The sequence below is a fragment of the Bactrocera oleae genome, chromosome 5 (assembly GCF_042242935.1).
Source record: "Bactrocera oleae isolate idBacOlea1 chromosome 5, idBacOlea1, whole genome shotgun sequence".
Lineage (NCBI taxonomy): Eukaryota > Metazoa > Arthropoda > Insecta > Diptera > Tephritidae > Bactrocera > Bactrocera oleae.
In genome coordinates, this window is record NC_091539.1 from 36802612 (window position 1) to 36822355 (window position 19744).

The 19744-nt window shown below is 31.6% G+C and overlaps 1 protein-coding gene across 26 annotated transcripts in view; it reads right to left on the reverse strand.

The window, feature by feature from the left end:
* Positions 1 to 1000: 1000 nt before the first annotated feature.
* Positions 1001 to 19744, reverse strand: part of dlg1 (discs large 1) — a 134075-nt gene continuing 115331 nt past the window's right edge. For 13 of the 26 annotated variants that reach the window (XM_070110166.1, XM_070110164.1, XM_070110156.1 and 10 more), the window contains 6 exons: positions 19457 to 19501; positions 12029 to 12109; positions 6844 to 6993; positions 6468 to 6750; positions 3963 to 4054; positions 1001 to 3882 (listed from right to left, as the gene is read on the reverse strand). In XM_070110166.1, the coding sequence (XP_069966267.1) occupies positions 3776 to 3882; positions 3963 to 4054; positions 6468 to 6750; positions 6844 to 6993; positions 12029 to 12109; positions 19457 to 19501 (758 nt within the window). In that variant the 3' untranslated portion in view covers positions 1001 to 3775. The remainder of the gene's footprint in view (positions 3883 to 3962; positions 4055 to 6467; positions 6751 to 6843; positions 6994 to 12028; positions 12110 to 19456; positions 19502 to 19744) is intronic. The other 13 variants (XM_070110165.1, XM_070110160.1, XM_070110155.1 and 10 more) reach the window with 2 other exon arrangements.

Consider the following 19744-nt stretch of genomic DNA (forward strand, 5'->3'; position numbering starts at 1 on the left):
AATTGCCTTCCTTCATTCCTTTGATTCAAACAAACTCGCGGCTTATTTTCTAAGTATTTCATATTACAACGACAACAAATTCATTCATAAGGAACGTGCGTCTGCTTCAAAGCAAAGTGCGTTCGCTTATAACTCCGCGTCGCGCTATTTTTTCTGTGCGCCTGGTAAACCACATTTGGTTTTCATATAGAATTCCTACCGCACATGCGCGCCACCACTGAAAATCCTTCCTACCATCATCCCCTCGCATTTGCATGTTGCCCACAAGCTGCTTCCTCACGACGATGGTAAAGATCAGAAATTGAAGAATTTGTCTGATGTTCCCTTCAGAAAGGAGAATTGGCAACATGATCTATTAGCGAGATGAAATAATATTTCACATATTTTCATATTATGCACGATATATGGCATTAAATTATTATATAAAATTGCCATTCATTTTTCGATGTTAACTCATCTGGAATTACAAATTAGTACTCAAAAAGATTTGATTTAACATTTGCTCCTTCTCTATTCATTAACATTCTCTGCTGCCAATAGGCAAAAATGTAAACGCGACAAATCTCATGCCAGCAGGTGGGGTTTATGTGCCGGCTAAATCAAATTTTTGTCTGCATTTGGGTTAACTAAAACGTTTTTTAAGCATGAGTCAGGCAAATCTCAACCGATTTTAATAAAACAGGTATCAAATGAAAGAACAGAATTCTGCCCTGCTTATTGTTTATTGGGGGCCACAAAATTGGAGCGCTGTGTTGGGTAAAATTCGCTTAGAATATGGAGAGACCTGCTTTAAGAAGCAAAATTGAGAAAATTTTGCAAAAAAGTTGGTTTCAAAAACGCAAAATGCTGTGCACTAGGCTAGTCAAGAGTTAAGTCTGTCGTCTAGCAATGCAATTTGCTATTGTAGCAATCATTTGTTTTTTTATAACTTCGAACTGTTTTCGTGTATTTGAAACTAAATTATACTAGTTATATAAAGCAAATAAAACAATATAGTATGTTTTTTTTGAATAAAAATTAAACGATTTAATTAAGTTAAACTGTTTACTTAAATTCTGTATTATTGTTTACTCTCTTGTTCTTGCACTTAACGCATTTTAGTTTAGATATTCGTTGAAAAAAAGTATTTTTTGTTGTTGTTATTGTTAAGTTTCCATATTTTTGCTTAATTTTCTTGGTTTTTATGTTATTTTTTTGTTGTCGTGTTTTGTGTTGCTATTAAGTATGCATGTATGTTTAGTACGTATTATATATGCTTGTAATAACTTGTACAATAGTTTTTAAATAATAAAAATAATTAAAATGTAAGACAAAGATAATATTTATCTAGAAAGAAAAAAAAAACATTAACATTACATTACACACACACATACTTCAACAATAAGTAGTGTAGCGGAGTAGCAGTAATAATTTATATTATAATAGTATTTGTAGTTGTTGTTGTAGTATAAGTAGTATGCATAGGGCTAATAGAGTTTGAAGCTGCGCGCTTTTACACAAACATTCTTGACTGCTGCACAATTTACAATGCAGCGCTGTTACCTCTGCTGTAAGCTGGAGCTTATTATGGCTGCTGTACTGGACCCTTTGTAGAAAGGCATCTGTTTGCCGAACAATTAAATAAGTGTGAAAACATGTAAGCTACCCAGTCGGTTGGTTGTCGACAGCTTTACAACAAAAATGTACAATAAAATAAAATAAAATTAAGCGCTTAAATTAAATTGTCATTTAACCTATAAACAATAAAGACATTAGCAGTTACATAGTAGTCGTAAGTGTGTAAAAGTTTAACGTAAACTCGTAAAACAGAGTGGTAAATTGTAAATTATGTATGTATGTATGTATGTAGCTAAGTAGCATATATTCGAATTTAACCTCACTATTTTGACTATGCCTATTTGCATAAGCACATTTACAAGGCTTATAGTAGTAACATTGTTGTGTTGTTGTTGCAAGCCTTTTTACAAAATACACAACCAACTGGGCAATAAAAATAACAAATACAAATACAAATAAATGATAAATAAATTATGAGCGTTATGAATGCAACAAAATTGCAGTTTGCGCTGTTACAGTTTGTTCTAAAAGTAAAGTAGCTATTTTCGAGGCATACAATACATACAAAATATGGTATTTACTTTTTACAGGGTTGCAACTAAATGCAGCACATACAAACACAAAATTTTGTTTTAACTGTTTCTCTTTTTTTTTTTTAATACATATTTAATTATTATTGTTGCTGAGTTAGCCTTGAGACAACATCAACCCGAATTGTGACAGTTTGTAGGAAAGTAAAATTGTTGTTAACACTAACGGTAATTAATAAAAATAAAACAAAAATTATATGCGAAATTATTACATAAAATATTGTGTTGTAGTTGTTTTTGCATTTTGCTGTTACATACAATTTTTTTATGACAAATACAGTCAACATACACTGCATTTACCGTTTCTTCTTTACTTTACTTTTACTTTTCTGCATATATGTTTTTTAATGTAAATTTGTATAATACAAATATATATATATGTAATATAAATAAAATAGTGTACGTTATAACGTTAATAAAACAATTCTTAAATTTCTTCACTTTAACTACGCATTGCTCAAATTTTCATTTTTTAGGTTAGGTTTTTCTAATTTTCTTCGCACGCTATTTTCTTCAGCTTTAACTGTGTACGCAACTAACTTCAACGGTTTTTATTCATTGCTGGATTGCCTATGGTACATATGTAAGCGAGTTTGTTCATCGGCACTGGTTATAATTGTAATTTATTTATTTTGCAATTATTTGCTGCTAAATCGTATGACGTCTTGTTTACGCAATTCTTAGTTGCTGCCCTCATTGCTATTGATTTTTTATTATTATTTTTGTATGATATATGCAAGCAGTTATGTATTCATGTATGTATGTATGTCGGTATTTATATATGTATGTATGCGTGTAGAATTTGCAATTTCTTTATATATGAAGAGCGTGTGTACTCATATGCATTACAATTTTATTAAATTTCTGCTTCGTTACTAATTATTTATATATATAATTTTATATATGCACATGTATATTTATATATACATACATATATATATTAAACGATTATCGAATTTCTTTTTAATTGCTAGCGGTAACAAACAAACAACAAATGCACCATCATCATCATCATCATCATCATTATCAGTATATATGTAGGAGAGTAGTCGCAGCCTGACTTATTTCTATTCATTATTGTTATTTGTTTTTGTGGTTTTCTTTTTATTAGCTACAACATATTTCTTCTATAGTGTTTTTAGTTTCATATTATCTCCACTTGTTTCTTTATAACGCACGGTCGCATCAACGACGCAAATACCCGACTGCAAATAGGCATCGACAAAAACATACACACACACTGACAGAAAGACAGAAACATCAGCCATATTGCGTCACTAAGGCCTGACAGGCCTTGCTTGCTTTCAGCTTATATATATTTACTTAAGGCTGGTGACATTTTGCGCGTGGGTGTGACTTTATTCTACGTTGAAGATGTTATGCCGCGTGGGTATGTCTGTCCACTATTTTCAATTCTCTTTCTTTACCTCATTTGCATAACGCATCCACATGAATCATCGGCTGCGTTTCGGTTACGGCTTGTGTGTGTTGTCGTTGTTGGCGACATCGTGTTCCATCAATGTCGTTCAAAATCAGTGCGTTTGCTGTTGATGTTGATTTGTTGTTGATCTCGAGACTGGTCGACAGCGTACTCGAGGCGGCAGTGTCCATGTCGTCGTGGCTGTTGGTCATAGAGATTCTTTGGATGGTACCCAAATGATTGGTCCCGATTGTGACCAGATCATCGCTTTGACTTTACTATAGATCTCTTCGATGGTGTCGCCTTGGACCACTCCTACAAATGAATACAGAGTTATTATTATATACATACATATCTACATATTATGTATGCTTATATAAGCGGTTAGAACTAACCTGTGAAGTATTCGCCGAATTCTTGTTCCATTTTAATCGCACGTTCGTAAGTTTTCTTCGCTTGCTCTTCCGTCATGCGTCGATTCATTTCCCTGGAAGCATATACGAAAAAATTAGTTTACATCGATATATAGAAATTTATAAAAAAAAAAAAATAATAGTTACTTATTTAAAGAGAGATTTATATTATTTTGGGAATGACTTTTTTAGTATACCCTTAACATTTTTAAAATCCTGTTCGATTTAATACCGTCCGTCTTTTTGTAGCGACATAAAACATTCTTCAAAGTACTACAAGACTTCGAACAGTCTACACTCCCCATCCAAAATTCTAAGTTTACTAGAAATAATAAGGGGGTTCTGCAGGTGGGTATCCTACTCCCGCTACTGTTTAATTTAATATCTCGCAGCTTCCTCAACCACCTCATTCGCTGATGATTGTACGATATTGACGTCGGTTTCTCACCGACCTTTCTTGTTTTTCCACTGCAAGGAGCCTAACACTCCATTGAACACCTACACAGCTTTCATAGCAACCAACCTTATAGTCATTTATTTGGAGCCCCCCCTCCTAGGTGCTTCAAGAGATCATTCCTTATTGCGTCGGCGATATTGCACACTTTAACGACCACACTACGGACGCAACGGACTTCAGAAATTTCATTCCAGTTCCTGGAATAATCTGAAGTGATACACCGTTCCAAGCATTTACCACCAGACTTTCTTTTAAAGAGTAGAAAACTCTAGCATTAATGAATGCATCGAAAACTGATCATAAAAAAAGCCTCTTACACTCTCCACTCCCAGCCCAGGTCGAATATGAGGACATCCTTGCTTCCTATTGACTATATACCCACACACCATTAAAATGTGTAGATACTTTCAGAGCGTGATGCAGTCATAAATAGCGAAAACTCCGTTCATATATCTTCCTTTTTGTCACATACTCTGTATATATTCGGTTTGACTTAGTTTGCTATGGTTAACTTTACACTGTATTTAGATGTAAAAAATGTGAGATACAATCAGGCATGTTCCAGAAACCGACTGAAATTGATGTGATTTCATTTTTACAAACCGAATGATTTCATATATTTCGAAGTATATCCATTTCACATCAAAACAGCTGTTTGAAGCAAATGACATTTATTTTAAATGATATATATGTAAATATTTTATTTTTCAAAAATTTAAATTTTCTCGAACTATCATGCGCGCTGCCGTGAGAGTTTTCCAAAATAATGACTCCGAGTTGCAGAAGATTATAACAATGCTTTTCACATCCGTTTGAAGTTGCTGATGAACTGTTTAAATACTTTTATTGACTATTTTAATTTTGTAGTTAATTTAGAAGCACAATTCCACTTTATCTGCAACAGTTGGCCATGACCATTGCGAAAGATACGGATGTTTCATTAAGAAGAAGTGCAGTGAGAACTCCTATCATTGCGGTGATATGAACATATGAACATTGCTTAGGGCTAGTAATTCAATAGACCTTCCACGTTCCACTTTGATCCATAATAAAATAAATTTTGCACAGGTGCTGGTTGTTAACTAACGCTTTCTGAGCTTACACAAGCCTGTGGAGCACCGACCCAGTCTGAATAGATTGGGGTTAGGATGCCCTTTGCTGCGAGCATCAGCGGCTTTGCAGTTTCCAGCGATTTCAACATGACCAGGCACCCAGACGAGTCTGATAATAAAGTATAAGGATGGTATTGGTAGTGAGCCAACTCAAAGTTAGTATTATCGCTCTGCTGTCGGTGAATGTTACCCCCCTTAAGAGGCTGTACTTCGGAGTAATACATCTTCTGCTACCTTAATTGCAGCCGCTTCTGCTTGAAAAATACTACAATGGTCTGGTATCCTGAAGCTAAAGTTAATGAAGAGCTCTTACCAAAAAACACTCCTTTCAACCTTCCTCCGCCCACATATCCCTTGTTAGCACGTACTCAGAGAAGAAATCACACATTATAAATAGTTCGTTTTCAAATTACTTTTAAATATGTGGATTCGGTTTTCAGAACAAGGCATTTTGTTTCGAAATCACATCAAAAAGTTATTCGATTTCAGGAACAGACAAATTCGACTTTCAAACCGAATCACTTCGTTTGTATGTTAAAGTGAAATACAGAACATGGCTGAATATGTGCATATGAAACACTCATAGTGTTTTCCTTTATCGATGAAAATGTTGCCTCATTATATGACAATATTATATAAATGTTCCATTTTCTATATGAACAAAGAACAAAAAAATGCCAACCAACTCATTCGCAATATCCATTATTAAGCTTAACAAAATTAATCGATTCATTATAATTAGTAGAAAAACTTGGACAGAAAATATGCAACATTTTTGTGAGAAAAGAAAACACTATCAATTTCGCAGAGGTAGAAATTAGTACCTATTTATATCGAAGTTATAAAGCCGCAAACAGTCTAAACCCCGTAATACTAACTCATAAATACAGTTTAGAGAAGAAAAATTTCGAAACTTACATTATTGAGTCCACCGATTTCGGTTTGATAAATATAGCAATTGGATATAGTTGAGCGACTTGCAGCCGCTTAATGGCATTGCCCGAGACATCTAAAATGCAGTGTTTACCCTTCTCCGCAACCTCGCGTACACTCGCCACCGATGTGCCATAGAGGTTGTCATTGTATTGGCCCGCTTCGATGAATAGATGATTTTGTATATCGCGTTCCATTTGCTCACGTGACGAAACAAAATGATAATCACGACCATCCACCTCGTAATCACGCTTCGGTCGAGTCGTGTCTGCAATGGAAAGTAAATATTATTAATATTTATTGTATTGATTGTATTTTACATTGTTGTTGTAAGAGTATATGTATTTTGCGCTACACTCACGTGGTACACAGGAGCCAAACTTCTCGGGATACTCCGATATCAAGTCATCATTGATGCGATCCTTCAATGGGCCGAGCACGATTACCGGTCGTGTATAGTTAATGGATAACCGTTGTACGGCCTCGTACGATAGCACATTCTCTTCGGATGCTGTAAAATATGTATAAAACGGGATGTCATGACGGTAATGAAGTATGGAAGTTGTGAACGAAACAAAAACAAAACAAAAATAGATGTTTTCAATGCAATGCAAAATACGCAATTGACATTTCATTGACAGTTCAAATTAAATATAATATTTATTATATAAGTATATATGCATATATATATTTGTAAATATATTTAAAGTTAATTTTATAAATATTTATTTATGGCAAAGAATTACTAAATTATTAACTAATTATCTTCCCTACCAACATTTCGGGAATGCAATGCCGTTTTGCATAGCGTAATTTCTTTTTCTTTGTTTTATTTTTTTTTTTTTTAATTTTTTGTATTGGTTTTTTTTTTGGTACTTTTGCAGGTTGCTTTCATTCAGTGTTTTGCTAGAAAATATTAATTTTTAATTAATCAATTTAGTTATTTTCAATTATGAGTAATTTTTTCGCATTTACATTACAAACTCAAATCAACTAATTGTTTTTAAGAGCGCATACTACTAATTTCTTCGTAGTTATAATAGGCGGAACAGAAAAACACAAGGCGACAGACACAATAAAGCGCAAACGAGTGACAACGAACAGTATGCCTTTTTTCACTAAAAACAATTCACAATTCGAGTTTTTAACTAAAGTTCTAAGTATAAATAAATATTAAAAGTAAAGAAAAGGCACAAACTGAGCATCAAGGGCTTGCAGGTACACGCACACACACACATACACTGTAACAGTTATTTAAGTATGTACGTATGTGTATGCGTACAACATATTATATACAGGCTTATATTCCTCAACGACAATTGAAAGCTATCGGACAGACAGCAATAGATATTGAGAATTACTTAAAATTAACAAAAAAGTTAAGGATTCTTGGATGTATATATAATAAGCTTTGTATAGATATTATCTAAACTTCCTAATCAATAAAATATATTCTATATTTTCATGTGGATAGTAATCAATTACTCGTATCTTAAACATCTTTAAACATAAAACGCTAATTTATTTATAACAAGCTATCAAATTTTATTTATTCAACATTATCGCCGGGTTCCAGGGTCATAAGATAATCTAGCGATTTCATAACTTATCATTGTCAAAACATTTTCATTAATAAATTGTAAACAATAACAAAATAAATATTCATAGAACATGCTGCAGAACTAAAATATTGCTTAAATATTATTGCACAGACAATTTGGTAGCGCCAAGATAAATTGAATGCGTAGCAACACCAGGATATAGTATTTTTATTTTTTAAATTCATTTCACTTTGGCTTGTAAAATACAGTATTGTCTTCGATTCGCCATTTTCTGTTCGCTAGCAAAATTGAATGCGATACAAAAGTATGCGGATACCCCTCATTAAAGTGGTACGACCGCCATCTCTGTTGCTGCCAAGTTTAGTTTTACAGATATTAGACTAGTTTCATTATTGAACTCTTTTTTTATATAATAGTAAAATATTATTTGGTATAAAAGGCGAATTTCTTTACCAAGGAGAGAAGCGCAACACCATTGCGCATGTATCAGAGAAGTGTTAGCGCGAACAGCTGGTTTAGTTGGTTCGATTCGCTACTCTCAAAAGCTTGACGAGTCGAAGACAATTAGTTAGTTAGTTTCATTGGCTTTAGAGCAAATATGCTAAGATTAATTTATTTCTTTCTAAACTTAGAATATCGGCTTAATTTTTTCTATACGAATATTTTTCAAATACTATGTAAAAACAGTTTGATTACTTAGTTCGCATTATTTCAATGAAAATAACTCTACAATAAAAGGATTAAAAACCCTTTCAAATTGAAACAATACATTTTTGAGTAGACTAATTTTTTATAGGCATTATTTTTCATAACGCTATAAGAAATTGTTAGCCTCTAGAAATCGTTTAGGTCATTGAAATAAATTTTAGAGACTTTTTCTATTTCGGTAATTCGGTTTTGAAGCAATTCAATATTTAAGTGAGAAGGAACGTGATCATGTGTATTAAGCCATCTCTAGTTATTGTTTCTTTTTGACAGGCATTAGAAAATTTTGAAATATTGCCAGAAAAATCTTAAACTTTCGAACCCTCTGGCTAATTTTGCTGGGTTTTTAGTTAATTAAGTTATTGATTATTTATAAGCCTATGGGGTTAGAGCGGTTATAAAATTCACCATCAAACTATAGCATCATGAAGGCGAATTTTCAAGGAAAATAACTTAAATAGAAACGAAAATCATTCATAAACGTTACCAGTTCAAAGCAATAAACGAGAGACCGAGTATGCGGCAATTTTATACCATTTGTTTGTTCTGGCGAATGGAAGACAGCTGGTATACATTTAGTGATTATAACGATTGGCATTTATACTTGTATAGTGCTCCATTTAAATCCGAACTAGTTTTTGGGAGCAGCTAGGATTCTCTTTTTTCTTAACAGTACAAAGGATTTCGTATTATTTTTAAGACAAAAGAAAAGTGGTTTTCCTTCTATTTAAAAAAAAAATCTTTTTTAAATATTATTCGATACTTATTTGAATTTCCGAAAATTCAAAAAATATCCTCTTTGAAAAATTGTTTTTTAACATTAATAAACTTTCTTCTGATATCAACTTAAATATATCATTATTTTTTCCATTTTTTAATAAATTTCCAAATATTTTCTTATAATATAATCCTCAATGTGAACTAATATTTTATTGTTATTTAATTTCAAAATCATACTATGAAATAATTTTACTATTTATTAGCATTCCTCTAACACATGCCATTCTAAGGTCTAATTCAACTGTAATAGACTAATTAATAAATCGTATCCTATACAGATCTATGTAGTTACATTCGTCTACTCAACCCTAAAACTATTTTAGCTTTACAAACAAAAAAAAAACTTCAATTACGCTCAAGACTCACTATATTTTTATAGTACATAGTTCGAGGTTATACAAGTACTATATATTTTACACTAAGCAAAATGCAAGTCATACGATTTTTTAACCTACAAAAAACTACTACTTCCTGCTGGAGGGAGAATTTGGGGTACTATATGGCCTCAATGCAGTATTGAGATCATATCAAATATGCTTTATATGGACTAAATATTAGAGGTATTACAATACAATAGAACAACAACAACGGCAAAACAATTCATACCAAATGCAATTAAAACAAAAGAAAATGAAATTAGTGTAAATTGTCGAAAATGCGACGGCACTACGATTTTGTTGGTGGTAATTGGTAAAAAAAAAAACAAATGTTGGTGGATGCTTTGAGAACCTAAAATAGGTTGAGGGCTCTACAAACAAGATTGCTAGACTAGACTACATAATAGGCAAACGAAGTAACGGGCGAGCGAATGCGACAAAAGGTGGGTAGGTCTCAAGTATGTATGTTTGTAAAAGAAAATGACGACAAGTCCAAAAATATGGGTGATGCAGCCTAAAAGTAGGCAAGAGACAAAATTTAGTCGTCGCAGCAAATTGCCGGCTTGCATACCAAAATTCAAAGTGAAAACAAAGTAAACCAACGAAACGAAACGAACTACGTGTGATTGTACGAGTTAAACGGTACAGGCTGGATGTGTACGCAACAGCGATTTGGTGTATGGGCCGTTGGGGGCGATGGGTGTGGTGGTGGTGGCGGTGGTGTGACGGTCGTACGGTGGGTTGGCGTGGCGTGGATTCGAGCAAGGAACAAGAGAACATATGAGGAACAAACAAACAAACAAACAAACGAAGTAAAAAATTTAGAAACTAACGAAAGTAGGCGTTGGTCAGAGTCGGTTATATAAAGGTAGAATTGTAAAACGAAAAATAAGTAATTTAAAAAAATCGCAGTAGAAGCAAAAATTGTGGATCACTACAACTGAGGTACAAAATAAGGTTAAACAGCAAAGAGTTTAGAAAACGACAAACAAATGCGAAAGTTCAATACAAAAATGTTTAAAGTTTTTATTTAACATTTTATAAAACCAAAACAAATTTTGCTTTATTTCGTCGAAAGCTAGAAAAGGTACAGGAACAAATAGGAAGAACATAAAACGGAAACAGAAAGAATATAATATAGGGAGTTTCGCTTTCCGGAGCTGGGTAAATGGATAGTTTTCGAAAAAAATTTCAGCTACAAAATCAAAATCGCTATATAAATGAGCAACAATCAATTAAATTCAAACAAGCAGCTGTAGCACGCAAACTTTTAGAACATAAAACAAGCCAATACATAACGTAACATAACGTTAACGTAACGATAACGTAACGCAAGTAGTATAATATGTATTTTCTGCATAATAATGTGGTTTGAAAAATAATTTTTTTTTTTTATAAATATTATTTCAAACGTTGCGCTGTAACGGAACATGGGGCGACGGCAAAAAACACGATTGTGGTGTAGTGGAGTGGAGTGGTGTAGTTAAGAGTAAAGTAAACGAAATAGTATGTTTTATAAGAAATGCACAATCGAACGAACGTACGAACGAAACAAACCAGAAAGAAGACGCTTTAAGGTAAAAAGTACATATATGTATATATATAGCGAAATTAAGAGAACAAAATACTGTCATTTAAATACTTTCTTTCTTTAATGTATATGCTTAAATTTGGTTGCTACTTTTTCATTTAATTTGCTTGACTTTAAATACTTCTTTTTCATTTTTTTTATTTATTTATTTTTTTTTAATATTTTCAACACAAAAGCTAACATAAAATACTTGTTTCTGGTAAACTTTTAAATGGCTAAGCTTTGCTGCTTGTTTTGCTTTGCTTTCTTGTTGCTTAAACAAACTTAAAAGTGTTAACGGTAATTATATTATTTTAAACATTTCACTTGCTAATTTAAAATTGCTTCAACAATTAGTTTTTTTTTTTTGAAAATTTTCAAAACAATTTTTTAATGTTGGCACTTTTTAAATATACTTATTTCATTCAATTTTTATATATTTTTTTGGGGTTTAATTATTATTTTTTATACTTTTTTTTTGTTTATATATTACGCATTTTTTATTTAATACTTTTTTTAAATTTATTTATTTAATTCAGCCGCTGGACTTACGATAGTCAGCGTCGCTATTCTCCAAATAGATTAGTGTTATCTGCTCCATGTCTGGCAGCTCCACACGGTAGATAATTTCAGCTTTAGTGCGAACGTTGTTCGTGTTGTTGTTGGTACATTTGGTTGTTGTTGATAGCGGTAATAGTAGTAGTATTTGTTGTTGTGTTGATGGCATAAATTTGTTTAGTGGTTGGAGTAGTGACACAAAATAGTAGTAGAAGTAGTAGTAGATAGTAGTTAAGTTTGTTGCACGCCGTTTTCAATGCAATCCCACCATAACGGTTGTTACGGTACATTTTTTTATTGCGGTTTCGTTAAGGATATCGCATACATTTTGATTTGTTTGTATCAGATCATTTGATTTGTGATGGTGGTAGTTGGATTTGGCCATTTGTTGAATAACGAAACATTTTTTATTTTCGAATTAAAACATTACAAACAATCAATCAATCAGTCAATTAATCGATAACGTTTTAGAAGAGTAGATTTGCGAACGAGAGCAGTAGTAGTTGAAATAGTAGCAGAATAGTAGTAGTAGTAGGTAGTTGGTAATGGAGTAGGTAGTAAAAGTAGTAGGAGTAGAAAATACGACAAAAATTCAAAAGAAAAAGAAAATCTATTATTTCTGTACATTGACGGTGTATACTTCATTTCAATTGAATTCAATTTTAATTAAAATTGTGTTCATGAAGTAAAATTTTACAAAACAAAAAAGTAGTGAAGAATTGTATGCTGATGTCGATAAGTATATATATGGGTGTGTTGATTTAAAAAAAAAATGACTTTTTAATTTCAAAACTAGTAATTTGCAACCAAACGGTGAATTTGCAACAAAATGATACCAACTCATATAAGTCGGAGAATAAACAAAGGCTTTGAATAAAAGTAGTTACTCAATGAAAGGGTTGGCAGAAAAAATATAAAAGTAGTATGAAACACAAAACATAACGAACAAACCTAACAAAGCAATTAAAGATTCAACAAATGTAAATATTTTCATAAGCCGGGTATGCTATGTAACTAACCGAGTGATGGTGGTAGTGGAGAATTGTGTGTGAAGGAGTTTCGAGTTGAGCAGAGGTTCTGGTATGCGCTGGTTGGAGTGGATTGACGTACACAATTTTATATATTTAATTCTTGCTAAGCAAATCGACAACAGAATCACTTTAAGGAGTAAAATTTCACTAAACTTTTTTTAAACAAAAAATGTTGCCTAATTGATTGGAACAGCACGCACAAAAGTATGAAATGGATTATACAACTAGTCGAGTATAACTGGCACACTTTTAGGCGCACAATATATTTAGTTATGCAACAAATTTTGCCCACGGAATTCTAACGGCCTACTTATTTACACAGTGCGGTGGGTATATATCTTAATACGCGGTTATAATTGCGGGATCCATATTCGGTTTCTGTGAGGAGGGTATTGCTGCATGTTTGGTGAAGAAGTACATTGGCGGTAGCTTAAATCTACATCTATACAATATATTCTAGATTATAAATCAGTTGGAGAAAATTGAAAAATAAAGGTTTCAAAGTGAAATTATAGACTTACAAAAATAAAAAGAAGCACGATGGGAAATCACAGGAAAAAAGCCGTAAGTAGGCTATTCGATTTGCCCAACTGACTCTTAGCAAAATGATACGCTATGTACAAACAATTGAAAATGAAGCTAAACACACAACAAACACATAAAACTGAAATAAATTCAAAATTTGTGTTGATTTCTGTCAATATATAATTCAAGCGTCCTAAACAGAGGTAGTGATTACACATTTACAATATATAATGTACAACAGGCTGTTTATGGTATATATTATATAAGAGCTAAAGTCTTAACCTTCCATTCCATGGCATTAACACACAGTTTTGATGCGTGGAAAATCTGTATTTTTGAACAAACGGAAATATATGCTCATCGTTGGAATTCAAGCGCTCTATTTTGAACTAACAGATTGAGAAATCCTAGAGAGTAAGGTGTTGAAATCATCCAGTTTAGACAAAAGCAGACAGCGGTCAGTTTTAATACAGATCGTAAGACTAAGTTTTTTCCCATGAAATTTGTAAGCTTCAGTTTAAATTTTTCTGAAACGTTGAAAAAAATTACGAAATTTTTATAGCTTAAAGCTACGTAAATATCACATCGGCTCTTTCTGTAACCCTCACAACTTTAAGGTAGAAAGTTTACGAAGAAACGATCAGTGCGATAAGAGGAAAAAAAGAGAGTATAAGAGAAAGTTATTTAAGATCGGTATTTAAAGCCACGAGCAACCGGGTTTCTAGCAAATGTCATAATCGGATATAATTAAGCAAATAAAGCAAAGATGAAACATTATACTCTCAAATTTCTGAATATAATCCGAACCTAATTAGGTGTCAGGTAATCAGATCTCAAAATTAGTTCATTCACATTGTTCTAATTTTAAAAAAGTAGCTAGATAAATTTATTTGCATTAACCATCTCAATTCTCTGACTACAAAACTTAGTTAAGAACTGGAGTTTAGCGAAATACTTTTTAATTAGTCACTTCTTTAGAGGAATCTTTTATAAATAAAGCCAAAGTTAGGCAAGCAAACGAAAGTCAGTAGGCCTTAACCCTAAATTACTCACAAAAATACCGAAAAACCAACAGAAGAAGTAAATTAATACAAGCTATACTACTCTTTACAGGTGCATTTCCTGTACTATAAAATATTTTTATCTTGATCTTGAACGATCAGTTTGTATGGCAACTATATGATATAGGGATTCGATATCCGCGATCATTTATGTATATACTTTATAGAGTCTCCGACGTTTCCTACTGGGTGTTACAAACTTCGTGGAAAATTAAATGTACCTTGTTCAGAGTATCAAAATAGTACCATTTGAATTTTTTTTCGAGAAAATTTGTTAAAATATTTATAATTTTTCAACCGATTTCGATTTATATCAATTTAAAGTATTTAGAACTTTCTTAAAAGTAAATATATTTTCAAATCTTATAACGACTGTCTGAAGTATTACATAAATTTGTCATGCTTTTAGACACACTGGCAGAATGACGACAGCGTTCATTAAGTACATAGCTGTACCGAAATCTTACGACAGGTCTTTATCGTTACAATGCAAAGGCTGTCGGAAAGCTTTTATTCAAGAGAGAGATAAAAAACGTAGAATACACAAATACACAACATTCTAAAAAGAAAAATAATAAATTATGAAGAAGAAAACAAAATATATTCAAAGAAGCAAACAACAAATAAGCCACAGCAGATACAAGTAAATGTATAAACAAATTGCCGGAATTCGCCAAGCCAAAAGCATTAATAATGAATGTAGCGATCGCTCACGGATGCAGCAGGACAAGAAGCTAAGCGGGGGTGGAGCGGATCGGCGTATATTTTTGCACATCAAAGAGTTTGCCAGATTTATAGTAAACAGATGTTGTATGTACATTGGAGTATTTAATGAATTTTGTCGTTAAAAGTACAGTAGAATGTTTTCTTTCACTTTCTGTACAAAAAAAAACTTTTGGGAGCGGTGTGTACAAGTATTTTGATTGTTCATTAAAGATTTTCCTATAAAAGAACTAAACTTTTTTTTTATAATTTTTAAGTTAAAAGCGATTGGACAGGGCAGCGTCGTGTATAGAAGGGGCATTAGAGTACTGTACGGTATTTATGTATGTAAACAACATGTGTGTGTAAATCATAAAAAAATACATAAAAGTAATGCATACGACATAGAAATATATGCAATATTTTTTATTTGTTAAATCAAATATGCATGATTTTATAGTAATTCTTTATGTTCTTACAAATATGTATGAGTACGCTTTAAGTAAATATGAAAAATATAAGAAAATTAATTATTTTGATTACACACGCATAATGAGTAAAAAAATATTTTCAATATCTACATATATTTACAGTTGATTTTTATCAGAGTATAAGTGTGTATATGAATGCAACTGAATAGTCTAAAACAAAAAAATCTTGATAGATAAATTTATGTATATATATATTTTTTTTTTTCAAATAATAAAAAAAAAATTTGTAATAATTAAAAAAAAAAACCAAGTTAAGAAGGTCTAAGTTCGGGTGTAACCGAACATTTTATACTCTCGCAAGGTGATACACGGGATTTTCGAATATATTCTCATTAAAAGTAGAAAGTATTTACAATCACAGGCAAGATTGTACACTATTATTAGAAAGAGACTCTTTCGGAGTATTGGCCCGATTTTACCCAGTTTTAGCACAAGGGCCTGCTGTTATCACAAAAATACTATCCCCGAATGTAAAGTGAACGAATCAGATGGAATTTAAAAGTTTGTTATATAGGAAGTAGGTGCGGTTGTCAGTCAATTTCGCCCATTTTCATAGTGTGTGATAGAAATAATGGACTAAGCTTACACCCCAAATGTGGTTAAAAATGGTCTAGTATTACCGGAGAAATAGGATTACACCAAAAAGTGGGCGGTGCCGCGCCCACTGCCTAATTTTTACACTGGTTGCCATCCCTGTAATTCAGAGCGAGAAAACTATTTAATGAAAAGTAATCAGTAGACATCACACCACTTTGTGTGTTCTATATTCTTCCTTAGCCCTATAATGTGCATGAAAGAGTATGTATTGTTCGAAGGGCCGGGCGATTTTTAAAAGAACATTTTCTATGCCATAAATCTCCTTGAGGTTTCAGCTATGCTATAGCGATAGTCTCTACCCTGGCGATGGCCCTATTTTAGTAATTTCAAATGTTATATTCGTAGACTTAAATATCTAATTCTCTTTTTAATTGAAAAATTCGAAAGAAAAGGTTGCAAGCTTTTTCGCGAAGGTCCAAGAGTATTAAACTTACTATCTTGTAAAGAAAAAACCATCCACATTGACATTAAATAGCGTTATTAGAACGTTTGAAAAACAAAATCGCCGAAAATGGCGCCATTTGAACAAGAAGTAAGTGCTGTTTCAGCAAGAACTCTACAATAATAATTATATCTTTATCACAAATCAGTGAAAACGATGGCAAAATTGCTTAAATTCTGCCCCGAATCACTTTCGCATCCAGCGAGTTCTCCGAATCTTTAGACTCTCGAATCAAACAAACGACCAATGAAATCTAATGTGACCAAATTTGCCATAAAAGCGGAAAATCAAAAAGAAATAATAATTCTGCGCCTCAGAGATGCAAGGTTAAAAATATTAAATTCATATCAAATTATGTGGCTGCGCTGGTTAAAAAACTTTTTAAACAATTTTTAAAAACTTGCAAACCGTTGAATGACGTAGATACAAAACAATTATTTGTAATTATTAATTTTTGAATTGAAATCTGATAAATACTTATTATTCAAGAATAGCAATACAAATTCCTTTAGGAAACTATAAACTACTGCCGTTACAACTGAATTAAAATTTACGAAATATTTATCTTTGACATTTCTTAATATTATTAAACTTGTACAATGGACATAGACTTACATCGATAAATATTTCAAAATGTTAATTAATTTTTTCTGACCATAAAAAATATGGTCAAAAACAAGCGATTTCTTTGATTACATTTTAGCTTTTCACTTGTAAGTTTATTTTTTTTATGGTTTCTATAAAAGAAAATAAATCGACTTTTTACAATTAATCGGTTTAAGGGCGTTACCATATATGCTATGAATGTATAAAAAAAATATTTGAAACTGCGTAAATTATACATATTTTTAATTTTACTAAGCAAATATTAATTACTTTAAAAAATTTTGGATTTTTTACTAACAAATTTACATTATAAAAAATACATTAAGATTTCTTTCAGGTCCTGATTTAAGTTGATGCTAGCGAAATTATCATCGCTATTCGCATCATTGAAAATTTCGGTAGCACGATCGTAAAAATCGATAACTTAAAGCTATAAAAAAAAATCTTGTAAAAATTCTTACAAAGTCAATTTCAGGTACAGAAACCGAAAATACTTATTTCAGATAACCTGGTTTGTGGAAGAGAAGGCGCCATTAAATTTGTTGTTCAATTCTGTGGAGCAAACAAAACCTCGCTATCCTCTTGTTTTGCAAACTATATATCATCATGTTATCGGCTATCGATAGTTTCTTTCAATCAGATCTACGCTGGCGGAAATGGCAAGAACTTTCAATATTAAGAAAAATGGTTTATGCTGTTACAACAACAACTAACGATAACTTTTGCAGATTGTTGTATATCAGCTATCAATAATTTTTCTCTTATACTGTATTTACATGTAGGCAGGGTTGCGAATTTTATTAATCTCGAGGTTAGGATTAAAAATTAAAAATCGAAACAAAACGTTTGGGATTAAAAATTTGATTATATTATTTGAATGAAATACGCAAATGCGAAAAAATTTTAATATTAAAGCAATTTCCTTTTTTTAGTTCTTTATTATTTACATATATGTTTGGGACTAAAATTTTTATTTTTTAATCCGGTAGTTGGAATTAAAATTTTATTTTTGATTTTGTGGGATTAAACGTCTTTATTTATTTATTTATTTTTTAATCCTGTATCTGGGATTAAATTGTTTTTTTTTTTTTAGTTTTTTATCCGGTAATTATTTATAAATTTTTATTTTATTTTTTTTAATTCAATTCAAATGTTAATTCAATTATTTATTAAATGCATGTTTTGCAACCCTGCATACAGGCAAACAATTTCTCAAAGGGTATTTAACTAACTAAGAATTTTTGGTGGTTCTTATACAGCGCAGCCAATAAAAATAATTAAAACATGTTTGAAAACATTCGATGATTCCTAAACAATTAAAAAAAAAAAATATACATATACTGCAAATTATTTATAAATTAAAATATGAAAGGTATGTATGTCTGTAATATATAATAAATGGTTCGAAATAAATAAAACAAAAGCTAACATATAAATATTGATTCAATCTATGTAAGAGTATATACGAGTATGACTGCATTTTGTAATACATAGTTTGGTTAGTCGCAAATTGTACTGTATATTATGTACATAAAAAATTATGTATATAAATGTACATATGTATATATATGTTATTAGCGCTAATAATTAACCATTTGGTGTATTGAAGCCTACGTGGGCATCGAGTAGTCAAGAACAAGGAAATCAAATTGTATGTAATTGTGGTAGTAGAAGTACTATGCATATACGAGTAACGGTATGTATGTAAGTAATTAGGTAGTAAAATCAAAATTACGGAATTATAATAAGTAATCAAGAATAATCAAAGGGAATGAGCAAATATATTGTGAGACTACAGTTAAAATTTACATTAATCAAAGTAAGTAGTATGTTTGTATAGATAAAGAGTTGTATAGAGTATATAGTAATGTATATATATATATATTAATTTTATATCGATAAATTATATGTATATGCAAGTAGTATGTGGTTAACGTATAAACAACAGTAAAGTAACTGGTACATACCTCCTTCAGCATTGGCATCGTCTTGTGTGTAGCAAAGCATAAAAGCTAGAAAATTAAAGAATTAAGAAGAGATTTCTTTCAGTTAAAAAAGAACAGCAGCAGTAGTAGAAAAAAAAACACAAAAGAGTAAGTGGGGGACGGGGGACTAGGTGGTATTTTGTTGTAAATAGTTGGATGAGAGAAAAAAGATGTACATATGTCATGTAAATAGAGACAATTTGATTGACCAAAATAAATTATGGTAACTGAAAACTGTCTTTGTGAATATTGACTGTGACTTGAGAAAAG